General features: G+C 43.3%; 1 protein-coding gene across 1 annotated transcript in view; it reads left to right on the top strand.

The window, feature by feature from the left end:
• Positions 1-23,652, top strand: part of prkx (protein kinase X-linked) — a 40,800-nt gene that overhangs the window by 10,673 nt on the left and 6,475 nt on the right. The window contains exons 2-6 of the mRNA XM_042405233.1: positions 1,642-1,810; positions 5,289-5,552; positions 13,030-13,149; positions 19,242-19,337; positions 23,562-23,619. Of these exons, the coding sequence (XP_042261167.1) occupies positions 1,642-1,810; positions 5,289-5,552; positions 13,030-13,149; positions 19,242-19,337; positions 23,562-23,619 (707 nt within the window). The remainder of the gene's footprint in view (positions 1-1,641; positions 1,811-5,288; positions 5,553-13,029; positions 13,150-19,241; positions 19,338-23,561; positions 23,620-23,652) is intronic.

Below are 23,652 nucleotides of genomic sequence, written 5' to 3'. Positions count from 1 at the left end.
AAATTCCGCCTGCATGTCCTTTCTCTCACTTCCTATAAAACACAAACTCACTGAAAAATAGATACACGCCCAACTGCAGCATGGCGGTTAAACTCTTCACATGTGTGCATCAGCAGGTGTAGTTCTACTGCAGTTCAAAATGACTGTTTGTTACAGTCGGAGTTGAACAGAGGCTGTTTAAATCCTCCCTCCACTGATAGTCACCTGCTGTATCACCAGCATTACAAACAGCAAATCCAATACTGATCACTGATCGGTTACTGCTCTTAAACTGAACAAACGGTGTAAAGGCTACCACTTTGCTTCACGTCTATGTGTAAACTGAAGCTGTGCTTACTTCTTAAAACCTATAATCCTCTTTCACAGGGATCAGGCCCCTTTTTTTTTTAGGGATCCCAGGATAAATCTGAAGGGTCACAAGATGATTCAAGTGTTGAGAAAGAAAAACAATTTTCCTTTTTCCCCTTGAAAGTTAGTTGAATATAGTAAAGCTAGTTATCAGCAGGTGGTATGTTGTGTTTACTAGCACAGAAAAGGAATCAATCTTATCTTATTAGTTGTCTCTTATCAGGTTTACTGATGCTGCAGCAGCTCTGTGTGTGTGAGAAGCACAAACTGAGCCCACAGTTAGCAGTGTGCTGATATTTATACTTGGCAGCATTTCTTCTCTGTGAAACTCATGTACCATTAATAAACATTGTACATTATCTGACTACTTCCTGCTCTTTAAAGTATTGTTTCTTCCTTCTTCAGTTACAGACATTGTGATATATCAGAGATTATTTCTTTGTGATATATGGCACCTACCTCAAACTAGATGGCTCTTACTGGTCAGCTTGTGTTGTATCAGCTCTCAGATGTACGTCGCTTTGGATAAAAGTTGTAAATTGTAATATTATGTATCAATATGGTTGTAAGAGTATTGTGATAATACTGTATCGTGAGTTCATCTGTGATTCCCTTTTCACAGTTTTCTGATGCTTTATAGACAACGTGATTAATCAATAGTAAAAATAATCATTAGTTGCAGCTCTATTCAAAATATACACATTTTGGACAGTACCAAGACAGTGTTGAAGTTGGATATCAGCCCCTACAGATGATACTACAAACAAGATGGATCATTAAGAAAGAAAATAGATAAACATCCAAAAGCCAGTTTCATTTCGAGACAACATTAGCTGCATTCGTATCATAAGGATACAGCGTGGTGGAGAGCAGGCATACATCACTGTCTGAGTGATGGATGTAGTGCTGAAGTGATTCATCGGTTGATATAAAAGTATTTGACAATGATTTTCATTGTTGATTAATCATTTATCAAGCAAAATGCTAAACATTTGTTCAGTAATGATTATTTCACTAGACATAGCCCTTTATGTATGTTGATTTATTTGTGTGTCATCTATTTTCTGATCAGTTGTTAATGAGTGAATTTTAAGATCACTTTTTTGCCTGCATTAATTATAAATGACATGTTTAAGCCTCAGTTTAGCACATCACAGCACCCACACATAATCAATACATGCTAAATGTTAGATAAGCATTCATTTGTCATGGTCTACTTCCCCTGTGTGCTGTCATGGTGGTAAATCCTCTCCTCCTCCTCCCCCCGTCTCCTCCCCCCGTCTCCCGCCTCAGGCACGGGGACTTTTGGCCGAGTCTTCCTGGTCAAGGACAAGAAGACCAGAGCCTTCTACGCCCTGAAGCAGATGAAGATCCCCGACGTGATCCGACTGAAGCAGGAGCAGCACGTCCACAACGAGAAGGAGGTGCTGACAGAAGTCAACCACCCCTTCCTCATCCGACTGTGAGTCCACTCCCCACCGTTACCCACACACACACACACACACACACACACACACACACACACACACACACAGGGAGGGGAGGCAGGGGTCAGGGACCGCTGGGTGAACGATTATTATAAAAAGTTCAAAGGTCAATGTCTGCTTGTGCATTTTGATCAACTGATTCCAATTAGAATACAGATCTATACAGATCTATATACACAAGTGATTCTGATGGGTTTAACACATCATTTTATAGTAATTAATATTGATGAGTTTGACTACCTCTCTCACTACAGGTAATTATCATGAGAAATATAACCCTGTTCTAGCCAGACCTACACATTTCCTATTGTACTTAAATTCAACAGTCTCAACCGCCACTGGTGTTGTAGTAGTTGAGATGAAATGATACTGTAAAGGGAACATACTACGCACCTTTCCACATACTACTGGAATATCTTTGTATGATTTACAGTTCTAAAAACCTCATGATTTAACGTACATACAATCCCTCAGTTCAGCCTCTGTCTGAAACAGGCTGTTTTAGCTCCCCATGAGCCCACTCTGTTCTGATTGGCCGGCTTCCGAAAGCTGTCCCTATATGTAAACGAACTACAGTAGCAGGATTTCACTACTTTTTTCTTGTTCTTTACTGGAAATGTGAACTTTTCAAATACATCCGTACATGTGTGAGCCTGATCAGATCTGGAATTTGAGAGTGGACGACTCAAACAACAGCAAAAAGAGAGCAGGGAGCGTTTCCCATACATTCACATCAAGCATTTGAACTTTGACCGTGTTTAACATCTGACATCATAACAGTATATACAGTAAATTACATGTGATGTGTTCCACACTGAATTAGCAGAGGTGTGTTGTTCATCGACACAGCAAAATATAGACATATTTGGAGCTATTTCAGCAGATCTCTTTGAATGAATTAGGGGTGAAACAGTACGTGTATTCGTCCCAAACCATCACAGTACAGACATTATGGTTCAGTGCATGCAGTCGTAAGAAGATTACGCTCCGTGACCCAAACAATTACTGTCAAAATACTTTAATAACCCACTTAGTCCGACGTGCAGAGTTCCACCCGGATCACCACTTAGTTATAGCATGCTCATGGATGTATGCTAGCCGGCTTAGCAAAGGTAGCCTGTTACTCTGGTTACCCTGTAGTGTCGCTGATGTCAGATTGACAAACCCATAACACTGAGCGAGTGCAACACTGTTATTGAAATATATACACCGTTATCTCTGTAGTGAACCAATATCACGTCTCCCCGTCCCCCTAACTGTTGCCCCCTGCTTTCAGGCTGTATGCTAAGCTAGGCTAACCTAACTTATCACATACATGACACTTGATATCCATCTAAACCCTCATTTCACTATCAGAGAGGAAATTAGTAAGTACATTTACAAAATGTTGAACAATTTCTGTCAAGTACCTTCTGTTTTTTTAGTGAATAAACATTCATTCTGTTTGTCCTTTTGTCTCACTAAACATTAATTCTGGTCAATTCTGATAGGAATGAACATGATACATTAAATGTCCCCACTGTTAGAAATCCAATATAATTTCTGTTTATACCAGGATGATACAGAAGAGTCACATTGAACTTTTATTTGATGTAATAAAAACACTGCATCTCTACCTCCCAAGCATTTTCTTTACATAAGTGGGAAAACTGTTTCATGTCTCCCTTGGCAAATTTCCTCCTGTTGCCTTTTATGAATAACAATTTCTCCCATTTTTATGTTGTTGTAGTGTCAGTGTCAAAACACATTTTCAATACAGCTACAAAAAAAAGTGAATATATATCTTACATTTCCACTTCCCGCTTACAAAAACATAGTATTTATGACACAAATAGTCCTGTGTGCTGCCTGATCAAAATTATCGTCTGGGTCATAACGGCGTAAGAAGAAGAAGAAGAAGAGAGAACTTTATTAATCCTGAGGGAAATTCAACATGTTCAATGCAACAGAAACACAGAGTAAACAAAAACATACCTCAGAATCCTGACAGCGGTAACCGTGGAGTGCTAAACTGTGGTCAAACCAGCCGCCATCTGAACTTTGTTGCACCTAAAGTAGTGTAATTACGGTAAGGACGGCCTCTGAGTGAGGTGAAGGTCCTGAACGATACATATGTGCATTTCTGTGTTCTTTTTCTCTCATGTTTGACCTGTTGTAAGTCTTCTTTCACCAGTAGGTTATCAGATAAATCCTAACGATTGCTGCTCCAGAAAGTCAAGTCATCCCACTCTACCTGTTTACTGCAAACTAAAATAACCTCTCAGCTCTGTAGGCAGTCTGCTGTGTTTGTTTCATCTATTTTTGGGGGCTTTTGATGAAACATTTTTGCCTGTCCTGAGGTGCCTGCGCAGTCAACAAACAATACCATCTATATCACTTAAAGACACCAGTATCTTCCCAATGTTTCAAAATAAAATGAAACTAAACAGGTGGGACGTGTTTGCTTCCATGAAACGGAGCTCTCAAATTCCAGCTGCAGACTTTTCTTTTGGTTATTTATATGCTAAAGTGGCAGCTTGCAGTCCAGCTGTGTGGTTAATTAGCGTGTAGAGTAAGTGTGAACAAAAGTGCTTCTGTATAAACCCAGTGCTATAAGATGCTCGGACACTTATAGAACCACTCAAACTGCATTACTGTTTTTAACATCAGACTTTATTTCAGGCTAAAACTCACATATTTCCTGGGAAAAGATTGATTGATATATAAAAAGCGGCAGTTCCAACAATCATGCTGCCTGTTATTGGTTGTCTGGACAGTAAAATGGATTATATAACTCCCCCATCAGCGCTGGTCACTCGTTGACATGCAGGAGCTGTCTACATCCAACTGAGACATGTACTTTTCTCTCTAAATGTACTTTAATGCACTGTGCTTTTATTTTTCTCTTGGGATTTATATGTTTTTATCATTTTTTTTAAAGGGAATGTTGTTGTTGCACCGCTGTAGGCTGGAAGGAACAACATTTCATTGTTTGGTGTATGCAAATACACAAGAAATCAAACTGATTATATAATATTTTGAGGTAACTATGGTTTTAAAAAGCATGAAAAAGTCCGAAGGAGGTGTGGAGAGAAAGTAGCGGAGTAGGAGAGAGTCAGTAATCGTCTCCGTGGCCAGCAGCCAGCACTTATGGAAAACACTGGAGCCTCTTCCATCTTCATCAGTGACAGTGCTCTCTTGTTTTTATTCCTCTGAAGTGCCCTTCCAGCTGAAATAGTTGTTGCACACCGCTCCAAATCACACTGGGGGATAAAAGACTTTGAGACTGATACAGCCTCTCATTTTATCTGATTTCCTCACCTTGTCAGACAGTAGATTAACACTTTTATCTTTGTAGACTGAGGGAAAAACTGATGGGAGTGCCAGTTACTTTGAGCGTTCAAGCAATTATTAAAAGACTTAAAAGATTGAATCATCTGTATGCCGTTTGACCTTTTTTCGGTTGTCGTTCAGGTTTTGGACCCACCACGACGAACGCTTCCTCTACATGCTGATGGACTACGTGCCGGGCGGCGAGCTCTTCAGCTACCTGCGCAGCCGAGGACGCTTCAGCAACACCACGGGCCTCTTCTATACCTCCGAGATCGTATGTGCCATCGAGTACCTCCACTCCAAAGAAATCGTCTACCGCGACCTGAAGCCGGAGAACATCCTGCTAGACAGCGAAGGACACATCCGCCTGACCGACTTCGGCTTCGCTAAGAAGCTTTCTGACAGGTGATAGTTAGGCTTGAACACTTGATACTGTATTTTTATCATTTTAAATATGAGTATCTTTGGATTGTAATTGGTTTGATTGCTCACTACCTATGATTATAATCATCAATCAAGAAGAAGAAATGGAATCGCTGCAGTTTGTTTTTAGCTGTGTCACTGTACACACACACTCAGCGATGCAGGATAACCACATGACACGCTGCGAACTGTAAACCATGTCTCGTCTTAAAATGACCTTACTGCAAAACTAACTGTGACAGAGGGCGTAGCTGCCGCTCTGCTGCTCTGCTGCTAAATGTTAGTGAAGTCAGTCCCGCTAGTTTTGAAGCAGATGCTGTCGCAACCTCCTCTACTGGCTCTGACTCTCCAGCTGACAGAGCTGTCAGCAGCCGGCCAGGAGCAGAAGATTTCATAACTAAAATACGACCAGGATACACACTCTTTGTTTCTCTTACTTTTCAGATGAAGATTTGACACGATGGATGATATAACAAGCTTTTAAAATGCAACACTTAAGTAAAAGTACAGTACAGTATTAGAAGCCCTCTGACTTCTTCTTCTTTCAGCTGTCCCTGTTAGAGTTCACAGCAGATCATCCATCTCCATCTCTTCCTGTCCTCTGTATCTTCCTCTGTCGCACCAACCACCTGCATGTCTTCCCTCATCATATCCATAAACCTCCTCTTTGGCCTTCCTCTTTTCCTCTTGTCTGGCAGCTCCATCTTCATCATCTTTCTCCCAGTATAACCATCATCTCTCCTCCACACATGTTCATCTCAATCTGGCCTCTCTCTTGCTTTGTCTGTCAAACCTTCCAACCTGAGGTGTCCCTTTTAATATACTCATTCCTAATCCTGTCCATCTGCGTCACACCCAACAAAAATAGCATCTTCAACTCTGCCACCAGCTCCTGTCAGTGCCACCGCCTCCGAACTATACAACATAGCTGGTCTCTCTGCCCTCTTGTAAACCTTCCCTTTCACTCTCGCTGCTACCCTTCTGTCACACATCCCTCCTGACACTCTTCTCCACCCTGCCTGCACCCTCTTCATCACCTGTCTTCCGCACTCTCCATTACTTTGAACAGTTGACCCCAAGTATTTAAACTCATCATTCTGCTGTTCTCCCTCCCATTCATTCACATGTATTCCGTCTTGCTCCTACTGACTCATTCCTCTTCCCTCCAGTGCATACCTCCACTTCTCCAGGCTCTTCTCAACCTGCTCCCTACTCTCACTACAGATCACAATGTCATCCGTGAACATCATAGTCCACGGAGGCTCCCGCCTGATCTCATCCGTCAACCTGTCCGTCACCATCGCAAACAAGAAAGGGCTCAGAGCCGATCCTTGGTGTAATCTCACCTCCACTGTGAACCCATCCGTCACTCCAACCGCACACCTCATCACTGTCACAATGCCATCATACATATCCTGCACCACTCTATACTTCTCTGCCACTCCGCACTTCCTCCTCTCTCGGCACCCTGTCATATGCTTTCTATAGATCCCCAAAGACACAATGCAACTCCTTCTGGCCAACACTCTCAAAGCAAACATTGCATCTGTAACCTGGCATGAAATCATACCGCTGCTCACTTATCATCACCTTTCCTCTTAACACAGCTTCCACTAGTCTTTCCCATAACGTCATGCTGTGGCTGATCAACTTTATACCTCTGTAGTTACTACAGCTCTACACATGTATGTCATCTGGACCAACCGCCTTTTCAGATCGCACCTCCTGCACCTTCCTCCACTCTTATACACAAACCCCGTGCTCCTCCTGCTTCTCGAAATACATATTCACCACAGCCGTGTTTCCATCCTTTTCACAAAACCCATCACCGTCTGTCCTCTCCTTGACACCGTACCTACCCATCACCTCCTCATCACCTCTGTTCCCTTCATGCCAAACACGCACCATCGAAGTCCACTCCAATCACCGCTCTCTCCTCCTCTGGTACACTCTCCACCGTTTCATCCGACCCACTCCAGAATTCTTCTGTCTCTTCCGTCTTGCACCCAAATTGCGAGCTTCGTACTCATCGCTCTGTCTCTTCACCTCCAACACACTCTTGACATACTCTTCCTTCAGGATTACCCCTCACCCATCTCTCCTCCCGTCCACACCATGTTAGAACAGTTTGAACCCACCTCCGATGCTCCTGGCCTTACTCCCCTTCCACCTGCTCTCTTGCACATATAGTCTCTCCATCATATCAGCCAGCTCTCTCTCTTTACCAGTCATAGTGCTGAGTTCCAACTCCTCCACCCTCCTCTCCTGCTGCCTCCAGACATGTCTTCCCCCCCCTCTCCTTTTCCTTTACCCAGCAGTAGCATAGTTTCCACCAGCTCCCTGCTGGTCGACAGTACTGGTGTCGGCCGTTGATAATCCGGGCCTCGACTGATCTGGTATGGAAATCTGATTTATGATCCGCATATTTGATTAGGCATAGGTTTTATGCTGGATGCCTTTCCTGACGCAACCCTCCCCATTTATCCAGGCTCTGGACCAGCACTTAGAACGCACTGGTGTGTGTATCCCCCAGTGGCTGAGTTTATTCAGACATGACACCTACATGTAAAACCAGCAGCACATTTATGTAATGAAGCAGCATGTTTGCTCATAAAAAGCAAAGCGTTGTTTAGTTTCGCTGGTGTCCTGGTCTCTTTTGTATTCCTCCAGCAGCGTGTGTGGCTGCTGCTGAATGACATCCGGGGGATACGCTGCTCTTATCTTGGCGGTGTTTGATGCTTGATTGATTGTCAGTAGAAAGTGAATGACAAAGCAGCTGTCAGTCTGCTACTGTTACTGTATGTCTGTGCTTCTACTGTACGTTCCCACACCAACTGTGCAGCCTAGCAGGCTGTAGTCAGATTCATCCTGTACTGCTATAGTGTGGACATGAAACTCCTGATTAGACCTGGATGAAACACAACTTAGATTTTATGTTGACTGGAGGTCACTTTGTATGGGTTTGGGGCTGCTTCTTTTAAAGGACGGCTTCACAGTTTTTCAAGTGTGTTGTAAAACAAGAGTTAGGTGCCCAAATGAACAGTGAGAGAGGTTTTCCTCAGCCAAAGTCCAGTGTGTCCACATAGTCATTTTGTGCAGAAATGCATTTAAAAGTTGGTGTGAAGCTTATATGAGGCTTCAGCAGTCTGAGTTAGTCATATCAAGTGGATATCTGACACATTTACAGTCTTTTTAGCATCAAATTCCCTCTTTGTGTTTCCTCGGACAGTGTTTCCCTGTTGAGCTGTGGTGGAAGTATAGTAACAAAAAGAGGAACTTTGGCACTAAGAAGAAAACTGTACCATTGAAAGATATCTACTTGATTTGATTCATTTGGATGCTGAAGCTTCATATTAGCTTCAGATAAACTTTGAACACATTTTTGTACAGAAGGAGGACTGTGGATGTTGTCCTCCATCACATAAAGCCAGTTCATGCTCACCACAGTCCGCATCCGTGGACAGCTGTGGACTTGCATGTGGACCTGTGGGTTCCATACATACTTTTTTCGGAGGTCCGTGGACACAGACACGTTCCACATGTGCCTGCTAGTAAACAGGGTTGCAGCATGATAACTTTCCAGAGTTGTAAAATCCAATCTGTGAGTACAACAAACTGCTGGACAGTGTTTTTCTGATCAGCCTTGAAACGCAATAATCTGTTTCTCGACTGAATTTGCTGGATCGTATTTCATTGTCTCACCCGGCACTTTAAACAACATGTCCACACCAGCACAGCCCCACAGTATTGTTTTACACAGGACTATTTTCAGTCTGAATGCAGTGAGGAGTTCCATGTATGTTGCTGAAGGTGAAAAAGGAAAAGCAAGAGCTTAATGAGACCAGGAATACAGTACATACATACAGTAGACGAGACAGGCATTCCTGTTTGTTTTTTGTGCATTTGGTGCACTTGCTATGCGTACAGTCCATCTGCAGACATCTGCAGAGACTCCACATGGACACGGACGGTTGACCTCATTTACGTCAAGCGGACCAACGCAGAAGCTCACGACCACACAGACGTAGAAAGCATGAATTTCCCTTCACATTGTAAGCGCGTTATGAAGGGATTTTCTTGTCTCGTCAGTATAAACAGGAGGAATGATTATGTCAAGAAAAAAACAGTTCCAGTGTTCACCTTGGCACCTGACTGTTGTTTTAAGACTGACTTGAAAAACTGAACCTGTCCTTTCTAGTCAGTACAAGATGATGGTGAATTATTGCCCCACCATAAGAGCAACCAGCTGTTACGCAGGTTAGTAAAGAAAGAAAACTTCAAAATCATGTTCAAAGCCACCTGAGGTCCTCCAAATTGGCACTCATGAAATACAAATAAAGTAATACTAACGTGGTGTTCTCTGGACAGAATATTGTTCTTTGTAACCAACAGACCAAGAGCCAGACATCATCAAGGAGCCGAGTGCAGTCCGTGTGACCACTGACCATGATTCTTACACATTTTAGAGAGGCAGCCACAATTTCTGTAATTGCAGAATTTACATTTTTAATTGGCCAGGTTGTGTGGGTGTGAGACAGTTGGCAGGGTGTGAATCTCTCAAAGACAGTCTGCCTACAGAGAAGACACAGAATCCTTTAAAGGGACAGTGGATCGTACACTTTCACAGGTGGAAACACTTTCGACCTTTGTTGAAACATGTCAGCGTCTTCAGAGCCAGAGGTTTCCAGCAGACTAAACCTTTGCCTGATGGGGGTAGCCACATTGCATTTCCTGTAATGAAATCTCCCTGTAATATTTAATTAGTTTGGCACATTACCTCATGACACGATTTAACTTTTTAAACAGTGGATGACATTGCTTTGCTTGTGGAGGAGAAGGAGGAGAAGCCGTCCTGCTATGGCCCTGTGTGTGTGTGTGTGTGTTCAGTATCCTTGAAAAGCTCCTCTCTCTTCCTCTGGGAATTTAAGGGAAATCCTCCCAACTCCAAGAAACCCAAGGCAGTGCCACTAAAGGACAAACTTCCCCCGACTGATGTCATTTAGTCTGAATTAGATACACAGTGAGCGAGGCCTCCCGGCGACCTCGGCAGAATTGAAAAGATGCACCGTAGAGGAGAAGAGACGGCTTTATATCCGCAACTGCAGTGTTTCGCCCGAGCGTTTCAGCCAGCGCCGCGTTGACCCCCGCTGACATGTAAACATAATGGAGTAAGATTACATTTTCCCCCAGACTGGGAGAGCAAAACAGATGGGGAGCAGATACCTCTCTGATGTGCAAGTGACCCACTTATATAAATGGAGGGCAGCAGAATTGCCTGGGATAGGAAGACAACTACCTCATTGCCACTGGCTCTCTTACTTTCCATGCCTGCCGTGATGAAGCATCATCAGCGCCCGGCCCTCCCCCCCTCCCCGCGCTGCCACAGTGTCCCCTGCTGGCAGACACGCTCATCACCACGGTAACACATGGAGCCCCCGTGTGATGACACACGATGCCCCCGAAGAGCAACAACACATGTGTCTTATTTCCACCGTGTCCACGCCTCCGCTTTATTCGCCCGACATCAGCAGCCTCCTCATCCTCCACCAGGCCCAACATCATTTCCATACAAATTACCGTCACCATGGCAACTGGCCGAAAGAGGTCATTACCTAGGTGATATCGGTGACAGACGATGAAAGCCTGGCGCCGGGCCAAGTGCTCTTCATCAGAGGACAAGTGGCTTTCACAGAGAACACTGCATGTTTGTTACACATGCTCAGAGTGTCAATCAGTTGCTCTGTCAGGCACAGAGAGAGAGAGAGAGAGAGAGAGGCAAATGATCTGCCTAAGACTCAGTGTTATTGTTCACGGTCGCCATGCATCCTTCACTTATTGTCTGATACTTGTATCTGGACTCTCTCCCTCATTACGCTTCCATCCTGTGGCTGCCCAGCCAATACCGAGGCTTCAGATCTATTATTCCTGCATCCATATCATCATAACACCATAGCGGATGACACAGTTAGGTCAGATGGCTCAGGAGGGATCACTTTACCTACGGGTGTTGTCTTCCCCATGCAACTGGAGTCTCCCTTTTTTTACACAAAGTGGAGTATGTGCAGATCTATACATAGCAGCAGAGGCTTATCACTTATCACCTGTCAAACAGCGGCGACTACTCAACATGCTAACAATACCTGACAGTGTGGAGGATAATTATGCTTTCACATCGGCAGGAGGAGGACTGTAGTTTTTAGTTCTAGAAACGAGAGACATGCCTCCGCACTAGAGAAGAAAACACATCCTGTATTTCTGCTATAGATATAAAACAATCAGCTGATTCATCCAGAAAATCTTGCAACAGTTTTGATAACAGATTAATCCTTCAACACTCCACGGTTTCAACCTCCTCAGACATGACCTCAAAACATTTTTTAAAAGGTCTCTGCACAGCCGAATATGTCACGGCTGTGTCAGAGGAAAAGCACAACTTGAATAAAAAAAGTAAGAAAAACTCCCACACGCTGTCTGACTTACTAGTGGAATATTTATTGGCTTATGACGTTTGGTCTGCTCGACCTTCACCAGGTATATGCGTCATAACCGTTCCATATATATATATATAGATATAGTTTCCTCAAATGTGAGGATTTGCTGCTTTTCCTTGTGTTAAATTATAACAGACTGAATATTTTGGGGGGGAGTGGGTTATTGATTGGACAAAACAAGCAATAGTGATGGTGCAGTCTTACTCATTGAAACTAGTTGATTAGTATTGGAAACAGGTTGAACAGTTCATGTTCGGCTGAGTTGGTTGAATGAAGTTTGAAGAATACATCATTGTACTGTTGAAAGAAAGACAAAACATGAGCTCACAGTGTGTGTCAGACTGTATGATATCAATCTGAGACTGACAGATAGTGTGATGGATGCACGGTGAATCGTAGCGCTATGATGTGAATAGTAAAAAAAAAAAAAAAAGATACATCCGCACAGCTCTGATGTTTTCAAAAATGCAGCAAACCTGTGTCCTGTCGTGGCAGCAGCTGGGAGGACACATCGTATTATATAAGCTCCCACAGACTCACTGTTCTTGTGATCTTAAATTTCTGACACAGCTAGAATTCCGCCTCAGACTGTCTTCGGCCTCCGAAGCACCAAATCAGCTGTCGGGTCCCACACTGAGATGTAGGACACCGTCATGGATTGACTGAATTCACTATGTCTCTCTCACGATTGTTGACTTTTGTCTCAGGCAGCCGATAATCTCATGCTGTGAAGGGGCTTTTATTGGTTCCCAGGTCAAGAACCTGGAACGACCTGCAGGAGAAGTAGCTCCTCAACACTGCTTAAACCTCTCCTAAAACACAGCGAGATGTATGAGGATAGAGTGTCAACGCTGCCTCCAGCTGCAACCATTAATCGATCGAGTGACAGAAAATCATTTGGTCATTTTTACATTTTCAGCATGTGATAAGGGGTTTTTGACGTCCTCTGTCCTTCTCTGTCTGAGCAGGACCTGGACTCTGTGCGGCACTCCCGAGTACCTGGCTCCAGAGGTCATCCAAAGCAAAGGTCACGGCCGAGCAGTGGACTGGTGGGCTCTGGGCATCCTCATCTTTGAGATGCTGGCCGGGTAAGCTCTGCAGTATATGCTGTGTACATATATATATACTCCACCTATTTTAAACACCGGGGGGCACTCTCCTCCACCAGAGCAACTGAGGTAAAGCAGCACTGAACACACACTCGGCATTTATTAAAGAGCAGTTTGAGTTCAGACTGCTTGAACGATTAAAGACACAAAGAAACAGTTTATCTACAAAAAAAAACCAAAAAAAAATAAAAACATTGTGTGTTTGTGTGGAGAGAAAACAGGGTGGGGATCTGCTGCTGTGCACAACATCTCTGAGATGTTAGCCCTGTCTGAGAGATCAGAGAAATGTCTGCAGAAAGAATTTCTCATCCTCTATCCACACACACACACACACACACACACACACACATGCACACACACACACACACACACACACACACACACACATAGAGGTGAAAAAAAAAAAAAATCCCTCTGCAAAGCACCGACAGCGAACACTTTGAGCGTTTCTCCACGTGACTGGAATAATCTTGATGATCATCTTTCAAAACAATCGTGCAGACACACAGTGGGTGGGGTGGACACAATAAGCAGAACATCTGTATAATAATGATGCAATCCAACATAACAGCCCTGCAAGAAAAAAAAAAAAAAAAAAAAAAAGTAGTCCCGGTGAGAAAGAGAACAGAAGAGTGGAGCCTGTGTACATGGAACAGAGGAATTATTCAATTAATTCCACTGCTGTTATTGTCTCAGTGTGGGGAATCTATTCATTGTGTGCTTATTGGATATTGCAGAGCTGCGACAAATTAATCTGTGAATGGGAATCATTGTTGTAGATGAAGAACAATGACGCTGATCCCCTTTAGAAAGCACTCGGGTTTATTCTAATGTTCTCTCCCTCATCCTCGGTGAATAATAATGTCCCTGCCTTGTTAACATTCCGAGAGAGCAGGCCTGAAGATTGAGATTGACTTTAAAATTGATTGAAACTTTGTTTCAGGGGCACACACCAGGTATTATGCTGTAATCCAGCAGTTCATTAATTAAAGCGGCTCAATGACATGACTCCTGCCTGAATGTTGTCTGGCGTTCAGTGGCTTTAATTTATATATTTGACTCTTTTCATGCGTAAAATAAGAATAAAAAAAAAAAATGCAAGTCGCAGCGCAGTTTTTCCCTTGAAATGTTGTTTACTTAGCTATGTAAGGCCTCTGAAAGTGTTTTTAAATGTTCTCCTGGGAAATGTTGAAGGGTCAGTTCACAAAATGACATCAAAACATATTTCCTCTCTTCCCTCAAGTGGCGTCTCTACACGCAGATAGTTTTTTAATTAGTCCAGGTCTGAGATATTTCTTTGTGGTTTCTTCCTCCTCTACAACAGAGGTATGTGGAATTTATGTTTGTGGTGCTCACAGCACTGAAAAAGACTGTTTTCAGTGGATCTACTTTCTATAGAAGCACTGTTGACAGAGTGATCGGTGGGACGCATGTTGCTGTTGAGTTTTTAGCTATAGGATGTAGCTTTGTGGATGGCAGTGTCAGTTTGTTGCTCCGCTGCTTTGCTATGGAGCAGAGAAAGGCCGGACAGGCTTATGTCTACGTCAAAGCCGGTAACTCATTTAGTCACTAATAAGACAGCGGTGGTGAACGAGGGACCAGCAGGATTTCACTCTCTGACCTGGGCAATCAATTGGCTGAGCCAGCTAATCTACCTGCCAACTTTCACGCGCACAATAAGGCCACTGATGTCGCTGCAAATATTATGAGGAAAAAGCATTTAAGCGACTTAAATAAGAGCAAATTTCAGATTATGAGTTATAAATGATGATAAGATCCTCTGACCTCTCAGTGTACTGCAGATGTAGAACACTCCCATCAGCCTCAGCTTTGTGCTAATTAGCAAATGTTAGCTAAACTGAGAAGGCTAACATGGTTAAACATTAAACCTGCTTAGCATCAGTATGTTAAAGCAGTATCAAGTGATTATCATGGCCATCATTAACATCAGCGATCTATTATGTTTAAGATGATAGTGGAACATTCTTAAATGAACTCATGGATATTGAAGAACCTTCCTCCCGCACCCTACCATCCATGGTCACCCCTACCATCTATTATGTTTAAGATGATGGTCCAACATTCTTAAATGAACTCATGGATATTGAAGAACCTTCCTCCAGCACCCTACCATCCATGGTCACCCCTACCATCTATTATGTTTAAGATGATGGTCCAACATTCTTAAATGAACTCATGGATATTGAAGAACCTTCCTCCCGCACCCTACCATCCATGGTCACCCCTACCATCTATTATGTTTAAGATGATGGTCCAACATTCTTAAATGAACTCATGGATATTGAAGAACCTTCCTCCAGCACCCTACCATCCATGGTCACCCCTACCATCTATTATGTTTAAGATGATGGTCCAACATTCTTAAATGAACTCATGGATATGGAGAACCTTCCTCCAGCACCCTACCATCCATGGTCACCCCTACCATCTATTATGTTTAAGATGATGGTCCAACATTCTTAAATGAACTCATGGATATTGGAGAACCTTCCTCCAGCACCCTACCATCCATGGTCACCCCTACCATCCATCTTTTTGGCTGGACCAGCCATGGACCAGCCCTATAACCGTCCGTGAGTGAGTGAGTGGGTTGGAAGGAATGCGACCTTCTCCCAGCATTCATCATGGCAGGCTTTGAAGTGTTGCAGTGTTGACACTACGCTGCCCTCAGCACATCACCAGACATGTCCAGGGAGGGGCGCTACTATATGACCCCCCCCCCCCCCCCCTTAAACAAAGAGCTCTCTTCATCACGTTGTATTGTGCAGCTGCTCGTCAGTGGTCCCGATCCAGGAATGTAGCGGCTACTTCTGAAAAGTTAGCCGCAGTGGTGGATCATCCTCCTCTGGGGTGAAGCATAAGTTGAAAAAACATTCAGCGAAAGGTCACAGCCCCTGAGGGAGGAAGTCAGGAGAGAGTAGAAGAAAAAGAATGGCTCTTCCCATCTGTAATCCTGCCTTCAGGGTGAGATTTCTGCTCTTAATGGAAACCAATCATTCAAGTGTGTGTGTGTGTATGGAGTCGTACAGATGCCGCTGTGTTTATTTGTCTGACTCCACTCACGCTGAAAATCTGCCTCCTGTATTTATCTGTACTCCTCCACATAAAGATCCGCTTCAGTTTGGAAACAGGCCACATGTCGGAAAGTCGTGGTACAATTTCCAGCAGTTCAGCCAGTCATCCAACTCCCCAGACGCCTGAGAGTTTGGCTCAGGGTCACTTTCATGTTAATTATTGAAATAAGTTGCATCAGAAAGTATTTTAATGCGAAGACGAATCCCATTTTGGAATTTTAATCAAAGCATGTCTACTCCTGGACTCAATTTTCTGGATTGACTGCATAAAAATGAAATTGACCCCCTTCCCTTTTCTCCATCTCCTCACCTATCCTTGGTTCCCCGGCCAGTCCGCGTCCACTTCAGTTCAGTGGAGCGTCAGCCTGCTGATTAGAGATTGAGATCCTGGAGGAGAAACGCTGTCCTATTACAGCAGCCTGTCACCCAGAAAGTCAAAGTGTCATGGAGTTTGAGCAGTTTTGAATTAGGACACACAGTGTGCTGCCGGGACTCTTTCCTCTATCATGAGTAGTAGCTTTTATCATAAATCATATCAAAGACAGAAAGCAAGAATAAAGGGAAGACCGTCTAGTGACCCCTGGTGGCTGTAGTGGTCATTACACCCCACGATGTAAAAGTATTGGAAGGAACAACTTACCCTAACCATCTCAATCTTCATACCTAAGCAACCTAACTGACGAAGGCAGCAACCATTATCCAATCAGAGGTAGAGTAGGCTTCACACAGTAGGGGTGGGAAAAAAATAGTGCAACAAAAACATACCAATCACTTTGTAGTGGGGCTATACATGTAAAGTTTTCCCTGAGGGTGGTGTTAGAGGAAAGATGATGGGGGCTTTAAAGAAACAGACTTTTTTAGAAATACACTTATTGGTTTCTTGCTGAGAGTTAGATGAAAATATTGACACCATTCTCATGCCTGCATGAGAAACATGAAACTACAGCAAACAGGTGATTAGCCTAGCTTAGCATAAAGACTGGAGGCAGTTCAGAAATACATCTAGCAACACCTCTAAAGCTCGCTGATTAACAGGTTGTATCTCGTTTGTTTAATCAGCATCACAACTGAAGCAGGACTTCCTGGAGTCTCGTTTGTTACCAGTAGAGACTAGATTTTGGATTTCCCAAAAAGTCAAACTATTAATCCAAAATACTCCCCTTTGCCCCTGGAGACACAAACACTTTGATGCAGCACATAGTGGCTTTAATATTTCTTATATACTATAACTGAAGCGTTTGGCCTGATGGTGGCACTAGAGTAAGGCAGTGACCATTGGGAATCATCCTGTGGGGACCATGAATGATGCTGATTGATGGCAATCTGCTGGTGATACAGATATTTTACTGTGGACAAAGCGTTGGGTGGATATATTGGTCGTCCTTGACTTTAGCCCATCAGAAACACAGATAAAAGTTAAGACATGAGCAAACCAGCTGCCTGTGCCTACAAGGGTTTAAGTCTTCCAGTCCTAAAAGTGCAGGGGATGTGAAAGCACTTCTATGACACACAGACCCTTTGTTTCCAAAGAGCCTTCAGCTGGCTGGAACTAGAGGTGATGTCAATGCATGCAAAGTCAATAAAACCAAGTGATAAAAGTTAGATTGATGCATTGAGGTGAAGACTTTTCTGTTTTCATGGATGAAAAGTGTACAGATTATCAGATCACCGTGTCACTCAACTGCAGTGTTCAACCCTTGGTATGAAGAAGGCCTTGAACACAAATGTGATGAACTGGTAGGACTACTTTATGATTACAATTATAGAGGAAACACTGTATTTCATCTCAGAAGTTTAACTGCTGGACACAAGATGTAAAGTCCATTCTCAGTGTTTGTTCACTGGAGGCTTCAAGTTTCCACGTCACACTCGTGTAAGCTGAATATTGGACCAGAATTGACTATTTGTGATGTCACAAATCATTCTCATAAGCCCTCCCCTTTTAAAATCAGATTTTCATTGAGCACAGAGAAACTTTCCACTTTGAGCAGATGAATGTGAAAACAAACTCTGCACAGTGAAGCTCAAAGATTCAACTGTAGGAACAAGAAGAAAAACATATTTATGAGCGGAGGGGAACTTTAAACGCCCGCCCCCTAACAGAGTGTAATGTAATGTTTTGATACAGTTTGTATGAGAGCTTAATATCACAGTTTAAATATTTTTCTATGACGATAATACATCCCGAGCAAAAAGTTTCCACCTTAAAGCATCCAAACCTCTTCTGTGTTAGTTTAATGTATTCGTCACATATTGCTTCGTCTACTGCTGAACCATAAGTCGAAGTCAGAAAATAGTCGTATCATGTCGTCCTCCCCTCCTTTTTTTTTTTTTTTTTTTTTGCTACAGTGACCCAGATTCCCCAGTTATGACAGCACCAGTTTTGGAAAAAAAAACACATGAGTGGAGTCTGCGGTGCACAGCCAGCTCCCAGACGCCTCCATGCTGCTGTCTCCTGACTCTGGAGCTTTTTCTCTGAAAAAGCAAGCGGCATGTGACAAAACCGGTTGCGATTATGCGCCCTGTCTGCGCCATGCGTAATGCGTTTAGGGGGCCGGCCCCATTATGTAATTTGTGGGTAATGACTTGTCCAGGCCAGAGCAGAGGGAAGAACAGGAGAGCTGGGTAAGCATTCAGTGAAGTGCAGCAGAAGAAGGAGTGTGGGTGGTAGAAATACACACACACACACACACATACACTCATAAATTCGTGAAAATAGCCCCTGAACAAAGACTTCTCTGTCTACATCAGAAGCACAAGGTTATCATAGCCCCCCCCCACTCCGAAGTGTAACCTCTCCACATGTTCACTCACCCATTTGGCTCAGATTGATCCAGGTGTAAGCTCTTACCTGCATTACCTGTTCCTTGCATCATGCTGTTCTTGCAAAGTACAAATTGAGTTTGCACCCTGTGACAGGGGGGGGGTTAGAGTGCTGCATCAGAGGGGGCCATGACATTTATTTTCTCTCTACAGGTACCCTCCTTTCTTTGATGACAATCCATTCGGAATCTACCAGAAGATCCTGGCTGGAAAACTGGAATTCCCACGCCATCTGGATTTCAATGTCAAGTAAGCTCAACCGGAACACCCAAGCCAGGGTCAAACAGCACATGCCAGGAATCTGTCTGTACATTCATCCTTTATTTCCCTGCATGCACCACAACTTCACTACTTGGGTCTTATTTTTGTAGTTTTGATCAACTCGCTAAGTAACGGCAAAGAAGAGCCAATCAGAGCTTCATATGCAGGGTGAGGACGGGAACATCGTCTTTCAGTGCCAGAGTAAGAATGCGTTTCAAATAAAAACGGTGACAAGTGAAGATCGGATGAAAGCAGCTGTACAGGGGCGTTGTAAGTCAGCTTACAGAAGTAACAACTCGTTAATCAAAATATGTTGCCAGCATGACAGATGTTAGGTTAACTGCTCCTAGCAGCCGCTACCGCAGCTACCGTGGTGACTGAAATTGAAGTTGGTGTGGCAGATACATCAGTCTCTACTGACTGGTTAGAGGAGAAATACAGTCGAAGCAACAGTTTATCCAGATTATTTGGGGGTCAAACTGAAAGTGAGCTCACCTGATATGTTGCTAATAACTCCTCACTCTACAGGAACTCCCCCCCCCCCCCCCCCCCCCCCCAAGAGACAGAGCAGCGCTGGGCTGTGAGGTAATTTTGGCATAGTAGCCCCACAATGACTTCCCCACACACACAATCATTAGAAAAGAGACGGCTGTAAGATGATGAAAACATTTTTCATCCTGAAATGATGAGAGTCCTCTCTGTTCATGCTCTCAGAGCCAAAAAATGCTGAAGCCTAAAGAGGTTTTACTGCCTACTTTCCCAGTGAGCAACTTAGAATAGAAGGAATAAGGCACCATATTGAAACACGGTATCCAGGGCCCGTATATATCAAACATTAGGAACACTCTAAAGAGCCAACTTATAAGTAAACTTTCTTTAAGACACATTTATCCAGCAGCAGTCATGTAGGATCTACTCTGAATCAGCTCTCTGACATTTAACTGCATTTTGAAGTCAAAAGAAGTTTTTATTCTCAAGATTTTTACTTTTATCTTTCACCTAAGTCCAAATTTATACTTTTAGCAGTTTTATAGAGTCTCTTAATGCATCCATCAGTGATTAATGCTTACAATGGTAATTCTAGAATGTAGCTTCGTCTTCTCTTCCAAATCAGTTTGACTAACCTTTGTTTGCAACCTGTAAGAACATCTGACACATTTCAGAAATGATGAGAAACTGTTTCAAACCCTTCCCCACACTGTCAGGAATTACATTCTGCTGTAGAAATAGTCCATCTTTTATTTATTTATTTTAAATATGCTGAGTCCAAAAATGCTGGAAACAGCCAAAAAAAATGTGCATGTTATTAACTTAAGAATGTAAAATCCCCACAAGGTTGCTCAAACTTCCCAAAAAAAACCCCAAAACATGGCCTCAGTGTCCTCATTTGTAGCTACAGCCCTGTTACCATGATTCCAATCTCTAGCCACACTGGTGTTCATTATAAAGCAAAACCTGGCCAACAGGTGGACCCGTTAAGAGTAATACTCAACATGATTGTGGGGAGCTATATTGGCCGTAGATGTGGTGTCTTAAGTGCTGCAGCATCCCTTTAACACGGGGTCAATGAGCTCCCTGGAGCTAAAGAGGGTCTTCAGGTGGACCTGCAGTCGCTAATGACACACCCAGCTGATTTGGACTCGTTCCCCCCGCTGCTCACACCGCCCATTAGACCAGCTGGAGGGCACAGGAATGTCCAAGATTACAGGCTCAGTGCACTCTGTGTGTGTGTGTGTGTGTGTGTGTGTGTGTGTGTGTGTGTGTGTGTGTGTGTGTGTGAGTGAGTATCTATACACTTACTCAATCAGTCCTGACACAGTGGCCCTGGAGAGGCCAGACACACACTGCTTCCCCTGATAATTCAGCCAACTCAGAGCTTCCTACTGTTAAGCCATCTATCTTGTGGTCAGCAGACAGAGGGATTTTTAATATTTCCACCATTTATATCACTCTTACACAGTTTCACGTCACACGCTCCCATCCATCAAGAAGTGAAAGGCCTTGCAGAGGACTGCAGGCAGAGTGGCGTGTCCCCAGCAGCAGCAGCAGCAGCAGCTGCCGCCGAGCATAGACAATCAGACATGCTGGAGATGTGTCCCAGGGTGACCCCAGCCATAAAAGTGGTGTCATACAGAAGTCATAAAATTAGCTGGTAGTTAAGGGGTTGTTATGGACGTGTTGACAATGTGATGACCCGACCTTTAACACTCCGCTCTGCATCTTCCTCTGCTGTCCATATACGGTGAGGAAGCTTCAGGTGTAATCCTTGTGATGTGTTTGGTTCCCAAGAGGGGCTGAGAAAAAGAGTAGCACCCACAGCTACTGTCACAGTGCTCTTGAGCAATACACCAAACACACTAAAAGTTGTACCTTTGTGTAACAGTATGAAAGCAGCTCAGAAATGAAAAATCATGTTCAACATTCAAAAGCACAAATCGATATTGCAATGAAAAGGCTCAAATTGACAGTTTAAAGCTGCATGTATTGATTTTTTTTTTTTTTTTTGGCCACAGCTGAATACACAACATATCATCCCCTCAAGTTGAAGAAGCTTTTAGCAAACAGCTGCATATTTACACATCAGCAACTTTATCGTTTGTTTAGACTTTGTGTTGAATGAACGGAAGTCCGATATTTACTCTCCTTTCACTCTGGTTTGGTCTCCACCAACTCCTGAAAGAAACATCTGGCTCTTTAACTGCTGGATTTTCTTCACCAGCTGGGTTTATGTGTCTGCTGTTTGGTGCCGGGCGGGGTCCACCGATTCAGCGTTGCACTTCTTTAACAAATTGGACTTCTTTGACTGGCTATAGATGTTGTTTTTTTTTTTTTTAAAAATCAAAACTGATACAGCAGAAGCGGAGATACCATCTTTTATATTCTTCTACCCACAATGCACTGAGGCAGTTTATCAGATTTCACACAGCTCCCTCTGGAGACACAAAAGACTACTTTTGGAATACCTTGGAAACACATTGTGAGACGTTTAGAAACATGCAATAAGCTAATTCAGACGCTAACGTAGCGCGCCGCAAAAACACATCCGAGTCATGAAGAACTAAACCGAAATTTCCAGGGGACACTGGGGAAGAGTTGTTGATGATGCAGGTAGATGAACTGACAATGTTTAATTTAGTTTTAACATGCATGATACTGGTATTACTGGATACACTTGCAACACAGCTAGCGTTAGCCTTTTACTAACTACTAGCATGTTCTATTGTGTTGTAACTCTGCTCTGTTTTACTCTGCCACTTGCTTTTTTGTTTCCTACCAGCTTTGTGCTTTTTGTATTTGCATTGCATTGTTTTAATCCACATATGTGAAGTCAAGTTAGTGAATGTGTCGCTTGAGTTTTATTTATTTGCATTTTTCTCTAAATCCTGCCTGTTGTTTGTCAAAGTGGTGAGGTTGCTTTTATGTTCTTGCATTGAAGTCTCTCAGCCACCATTCATTTAATCTATTGTTGATATAAAAATACTGATTAGTGGAGCTTTAGAGGGAAAAGCAAACATCTTTAAACAAATGAAAAAGGAAAGTATATAGAGTAGGCCTTTTTGTTTTCCTCCCTCCTTTCTCTTTCCATTTTTTTTCCAGATGAACTCTCCTCCAAGAAATCCATGAAAAGGCATAAATACAAACATTTTTCCCCTGGAGCTGATTAAAATATTTCTCTGTGACATATCATTCTAAAGGCCTGTCTTTAAGCATAGGAGGGATTTAGACAAAAAAAATGAGAAATAGCTGACTTGTCAACATCCAGCCGCTGTATTTATGAGCCTGTCAGCAGCTCATCGGATGTGAGATACAGCACCTTTATCGAAAGCTCTCTGTACGTCAGCAGCTATCGCATTTCATCAGAAAGCGTACACTCTGCCATTTTAAGATCCCTGTGAATCATCCCCTATTCCTCTTGCATGGATGTCTACATCACATGCACAAGTTTATAGTCTCAGAAAGTCCCCGTCTGCAAAAAAAAGTGCTCACTTTTTTCAATTAAAAGATTGTCAAAAGGACACAACTCACCTAGCCAGCCCTCGTCACCTTTTACGGGCTGTCAGGCTGCCTTTGGTGAGGATGCATTTGTCATTTTGACAGTGCTGGAAGGACCTTCTGGCAGTTTTTCCTTGTGAGAAAGAGAGGCCGCTTCTCAGATACATACTGTACAACTATGGATTCACTGACTGTTTCCTCTCTCCGCCTCCCCTCCAGAGACCTCATCAAGAAATTTCTGGTCATTGACCGAGCCAGACGGCTAGGCAACATGAAGGTGAGTTGGTACAACTTCCTGTCTCCCTCAACC

Source organism: Thunnus maccoyii, chromosome 24 (genome assembly GCF_910596095.1).
Source record: "Thunnus maccoyii chromosome 24, fThuMac1.1, whole genome shotgun sequence".
Taxonomy (NCBI): Eukaryota; Metazoa; Chordata; class Actinopteri; order Scombriformes; family Scombridae; genus Thunnus; species Thunnus maccoyii.
This window is presented reverse-complemented; position numbering and strand designations above follow the sequence as displayed.